At 41.1% G+C, this 5,648-nt stretch overlaps 2 protein-coding genes across 6 annotated transcripts in view; both read left to right on the top strand.

The window, feature by feature from the left end:
* Positions 1-1,579, top strand: part of ptk7b (protein tyrosine kinase 7b) — a 77,989-nt gene extending 76,410 nt beyond the window's left edge. The window contains 2 exon segments of the mRNA XM_034240648.1: positions 1-23; positions 26-1,579. The exon segment at positions 1-23 is cut by the window's left edge and continues 103 nt beyond it. Coding sequence (XP_034096539.1) covers positions 1-23; positions 26-57 — 55 coding nt within the window. The 3' untranslated portion in view covers positions 58-1,579.
* Positions 1,580-4,317: 2,738 nt separating this feature from the next.
* The window catches only part of LOC117562860 (serum response factor-like), a 24,266-nt gene continuing 22,935 nt past the window's right edge, over positions 4,318-5,648 (top strand). For 3 of the 5 annotated variants that reach the window (XM_034240803.1, XM_034240793.1, XM_034240821.1), the window contains exon 1: positions 4,322-5,423. In XM_034240803.1, coding sequence (XP_034096694.1) covers positions 4,971-5,423 — 453 coding nt within the window. In that variant the 5' untranslated portion in view covers positions 4,322-4,970. Of the gene's footprint in view, positions 5,424-5,648 lie in introns of all 5 variants that reach the window. The other 2 variants (XM_034240825.1, XM_034240813.1) reach the window with 2 other exon arrangements.

The raw sequence follows: 5,648 nt of genomic DNA on the forward strand, positions 1-5,648 counted from the left end.
CTCCTTCACCGAAATCGTCCACGCCCTGGAGAGCAGCCCTCTGACAGCAAGGTCTGAGAGGACTCTCACCAACCCTGACCTCCTTTCTTTAAAAAAAATAAAGACAGGAATGCTGGAATATTAGTCTCACACATTTCAGGGAAGTGGGTTGAGGAGAAGAAACTTTTTTATTATGCATTTCAAACAGCGGGGCGTGTGGATCAGACTCCTTTATTCTACAGCAGTGGAAACACACTCACGTCTGTGTGAGCGGGTTCTTGTGAGCAGTGACGGGAGTTTGCCTTAACGCGGCAAGGACGGACCCCCCCCCCCCCCCCCAGTCCAAGCTATGGCTCCACTGCGACCCCGCCTGCCGCTCTGTCCCAGAGTTTCACAGAGCCTCACAACCTCAGTGCCTCTACCCCCCCCCCCCTCCCCCTCCACACACACCCAGACTGCTTTGTAGTACGTTTACAGCGCTCTAACTGGCTCCATCAACAGGAATCATTGTTGGACGTTTATGAAACCCCCCCCTGAAAGTTAGGTTCACTGCTCTGTCCAGGATGAAAGAATATTGAAGGAAAAGTGGGACTTCAGTGAAGCGTTTCTACTTGAACCTAAAATCCAGCTTCTATCCCCCCCAAAATGTGTGTGTGTGTGTGTGCCACTGAACTGTTCCCATGCTACAGTGTACGTTCAAAGAAGAAGAAGTGGAACAAGGTTTGCATGAAGGTCCGTCGGCTGTTACGCTTATAATTTTGCGACGTGAGGAGACTTGTGGAAAAAGAAATCTGTGTTATGGTAACACTTCAGGAACATGAACAAGAAAAGATCAAGTTTATAGCCAAGGAATATATTGAATAGATGAGATTGTGCCAGTGTGGGAGTTTTATGAGTGTGTTCTGTTTGTATTAACTTTGAGGTGCTTATTGGTCACGGCCTATGGGTAAGAACACCCGTTTTAATCACATGATCATGTTGCAGGCATGCAGCCTATCACTGTGTTTAACCTGCGACATCATTTCTTCAGAGGTCCAATCACAGTTTTCCTTTTCCGGGTCCAATTGTTTTGTGCAATGCTGCCGAGTGGACCATCACACCAGGCAATGTGTACATAATGTAGAAGCCATGCACTAACTTCACTTAAAAGAATATCCCTGTTTATCTCTATCATGTTGTGTAGTAGGACATGCAGGTGCCTGTTTATTTATAATGAAGGTCCTGTCTTTTTTTGTAACTATGTTTATAACAGAAAGGTACTTCTCTGATGTGTTCATTCAGTCCATCTCAGTTCAGCCTGGAAAGCTGAATATGTTAAAACAAAGGTCAAAAGAGTGACCCTGGCTCACCAGATCTCATTTAAGTGCCTGGTAAATGAAGGATTATCTTTACTGTTTCCCTTTTTACATTATCTAATCAAATGGCCTTTGTTTATGAACTTGTTTTTTTATACGTTGTTTTAGTGTAATGTTTTGTTTTATGAATGCTAGGGATCCACACCTAGACCTCCTTTTTTATCTGCTTCAGCAAATGTTCACAATAATCACAGATATATACTAAAGTATAATGCGGCTGTCAATAAAGGTTCACAGTGTTTTTACCCAATGTGTTGTTATTAATACTAGAGCGAAACAAATCAGCTAGTGGATCAAAATATAATTGCCAACAATTTTGATAATGATCAATAATTAGTGTAATCTTTTATGCAAAGTCAAAAAAGGCTTTCACTCGCATCTCAAAGATGGAGTTTTTTGCCATTTCTTTGTTTTTATATCAAATTAAAGAGAATATTGTTATGTTTTGGAATGACTGAAACAAGACATCTAGAGAAATAACCGTGTACATGGAGTAACTGCTAGATATGCTCACTATTTTCTGACGTTTTCTAAACAAACTTAATCCAGAAAATATTCGACAGACACATTTCAATTTGAAATAATCATTAGTTAATTGCAGTCTTAATACTGAAAATAGCAATGCATCTTCGGCAACTACATCTGTGATCTTTTTTTTCTTTTGTATGACCATTTACTTTTGAATAATTCAAACTTTATCTAGATGATAAAAAAAACACATTTAAATGCATTCTAGTCCATATTTCTGTGGTAATGCAATTGCATGCAGGGACCATTTTAAATCACTTTCATTTGAATGCATACAGAAACACTTTAAAGTAGGTATTCAGCTGCTGAAGCACATTCACTCGTCTAACAATAACTGATAAGGATTATGGGAAGCGTTAGTGTTAACCATAATGTTTGCTTCTTTCATTCAAAAACATTGCCACTTGTAAACCTGTTAAGTCTTTAAGACAGATCCGGCTTGCAGCTGTATTTCTACACAAACGAATGTGTAAAAAATAATGAAGGTGATGAAATGTTCACTCAAGTGGTATTCCACAAACAAGTCTCTGCAAGGTGATATTTAGTGTGTGTAAATAAGCCTCTAGGTACAAAGTCTCTTAGAAGTTATGGTACGGTTTTAACAAAGTGGTCGGAATACTTAACGGTAAATGCCATACATTGGGATGTATTATGTCAAATCAAGCATATGTTGCTGTAAAAGCACTATTTTCAATGTTACTGCTGAGTCCAACAGTTCTTTCTTTCACCACTAGAGGGAGGTCTACATCTTCAGTAGGTATTTTAAAATCAGATCCTGACCTAAAAGCTTGCCAAATATTTGTTCCCTTATAATTATGTTTATAGTTGAATATGCTCACATGGCCTTTTATAGATGCAAAAGAGGATAACTTGTTGTCTTAAATTACTGACAATGTTTTTACTTGCCTTGATGGATATGGCATTATTGAATTTAAATTATATTTGGTGCCCAGAGGCAAGATTTGTTGTATATCCTCAAAGATAAATCATAATGCATTTATAGTTATTAGTGGTTTGATGTTTTTTTGTCATCCAGTTTCTGTTTCCTTACTTATCTGACAAACTGAGGATACATCTTAATGAGATTCATAAAACTTAAACTCCTAGTAATAAAGTGATGTTGTGATAACAGGATTTGCACCTCAACAAGCTTTCATAGCTCTCTTATTTATATCCCACACTATGGAATAAAAATCCCCTAGCATCTTGCCAATGTTGGTTAAGAAAACCATTTTCAAATATAATAACTTTTAATTGTTTGAACCTGCCTTGAGCACCACATAAGTGGGGCTTACTGCATTATTTCAGATTTGGTAGAGTTTACAGTGATGGGAGTTAAACCCAGAAGTGTCACAAGTGGAAAAGCATGTGTAAATAATAAAATGGCTGAATTAAATGTGGCTGCTTCAGGGTTCTGGTGTTGTGTATGTGCTAACTAACTGTTATGGTGTGCTGGTACAATGTAATAGAGCAGGGCCTTATTAGTTACACCTGTGCTTGTCCTGCTACAGGTTGTATGACTAATCGAAGAAGGAAAAGCACAGGTTTTAACACTAACAATGGCTCTGTTCTATTCAAGTGTTCTGAGAGTGACAGTGATTGTGCATACACAATACCAGGACCCTGATGTCAAAGCAGCTAAATGTAATACAGACAGAATATATAATTTTTACACCTGTGCTTTTCCTGCTGTGACATACCAAAATGTCATAGGTGTCATAGGCATGTTGTGAAAACTATGCAAGTTACAATAGGTATGTGGAACTACAACTTGTTGAATGCAACTTGCATGCTTTATGTTCTTGTTATAAAGTAATTACAGGTTGTCATAGACCTTATTTAGCTGGCCAGCAAAGGGCATTTACAATTCTTGAGAAAATTATTGTGATGCATGCAGGCCCAGTCTTCAAAGTTATCTGTGTTTAATAGATAGTGTATAGGTTGTACCATATTTTCATAAAAAAGATAATGTAAAATTGCACAAACAAGGATAAAATATTAACCTAAACATGTTATCGCTAAAATAATTTGAGATCTTAAATACATTTTATAAAAACTCCACCAACAGCTTTAGCAATAGACCACTTACTTTACTTTGATAAACTCATAAAACAATCCCTTTGACAGGATAATTTCAAGTCTTTAGGCCAAATAAGATAAATAAAATTATATTTTGGCGTAAAACCCATGGGAAAACATGTTGTTTAGTATAAATGTACAATCTGCAGGGAATACAAAGTTAAATGTTTTGTTATTTTGGTGCCTCTGCCTGTCCACGGTGACGTTGTCGGTCGCGCAACCATTTTGGTATGTATTCCAATGAGCGCGCCTTATTGACCAATGGCAGCGCGCCTCAGATAAGCCTCAGCCAATCAATAGGCGACGCTGTGACTCACCAAATAAGGAGAGACAAGACCAAATAAGGAAACATTGTATCTCTTTAAAGGAGGAAAGTAGTTCCCGGATTGTAATATTACTCCGCCGTCGTAAACGTTGTTAAAAAAATACGCGTTTTTATGCGTCGCCGAACCACAAATAAATAGATATAGCGGTGTAGATGGTGTAAAGATAAGCATTTGAACGCATTCAGGCCGACACTAGCGCCATTTTTAGTTCACAGTGTGGACTACGTGACATGGCGGATCGACATCAATGGCGCACTTCGCGGTTTCCTTTTTGAGAAAGTGCTCGGAGTTTTGGAAATAGAGGAGGAGGGTGAACCAAACTGAGCCGGGGTTGAAGGGTCTTGGGGGCAGCATCACTTTTCAAAGTTTGTCTCGGTTATTTCCTGGAGTCTCCAAACCCACAAACTGGTGTGGTTTGTTTACATTTTGTGGCCCAGGCGTGTATGCGTTTTATCGGCCATTTACGAGACAACTAGCCCCAGCTCTGTTGGCTGGTGTTTTAGAGACTCGGTTCAGTGAATATAATGTTACCGAGCCGGGTTGGATCGGCACCATCTGGAAACGGCTCAGCTACAGGCAGGGGAAACACGGGACACGGTTCGGGGTTGTCGGAAGCGGGATTCGTCCCGTTTTGGTTAGAGCAGGGCAAGCTTTAGCAGGGGTCGAGAGTATCGGGAGACAGGGGGAGAGAGACGCCGTCGGGATGCTAGGGGCTAATGGGCCAGGGGGTTCGAGAAGTGTGAGACCCGGGAACGGGACCGGGGTGACCACCCTGCAGCCCGTCGTGCAGGGCAACATGGTGGGGCTAAACCAGGGAGGTATGCCTCACGGAGCCAGGTTCGATGAGAGAGATGGCGCTCCTCTGTGCAGCGGCTCGGATAATGACTCGGACTCCGGAGACGATGATGACCCAGTGGGTTCACTCGGGGACAGCAGGAGAGGGGTGAAGCGGGAGAGAGGAGAGATGGAGGCTGCAGTGTCGGGGCAGGACGTGGGCATGCCTCCCGGGGGTTACGGAATGGTGCCCGGCGGGGTCGCAGGGGCGAAGCCGGGGAAGAAAACACGTGGGCGAGTGAAGATAAAGATGGAATTTATTGACAATAAGTTAAGACGTTACACCACCTTCAGCAAGAGGAAGACCGGTATAATGAAAAAGGTGAGTCAGGTGGTTGCTTTGGGCTCTCATCCAACTACACAACATTTTATTATGAATGACACTTGAGTGTTGTTTCACCTGGATACATTGCATTCGTGAAATCAGTCATAAGGGTGAGGTTACACCTTATTATTAAAACATCCGTGGGACAGTAGGCCCTTTGCACCTGTAGTGGGCCTACATTACATGTAAGCTAGATATTATACCAAGTTATGTATTCTAAAA

Source organism: Gymnodraco acuticeps, unplaced genomic scaffold (assembly GCF_902827175.1).
Source record: "Gymnodraco acuticeps unplaced genomic scaffold, fGymAcu1.1, whole genome shotgun sequence".
Taxonomy (NCBI): domain Eukaryota; kingdom Metazoa; phylum Chordata; class Actinopteri; order Perciformes; family Bathydraconidae; genus Gymnodraco; species Gymnodraco acuticeps.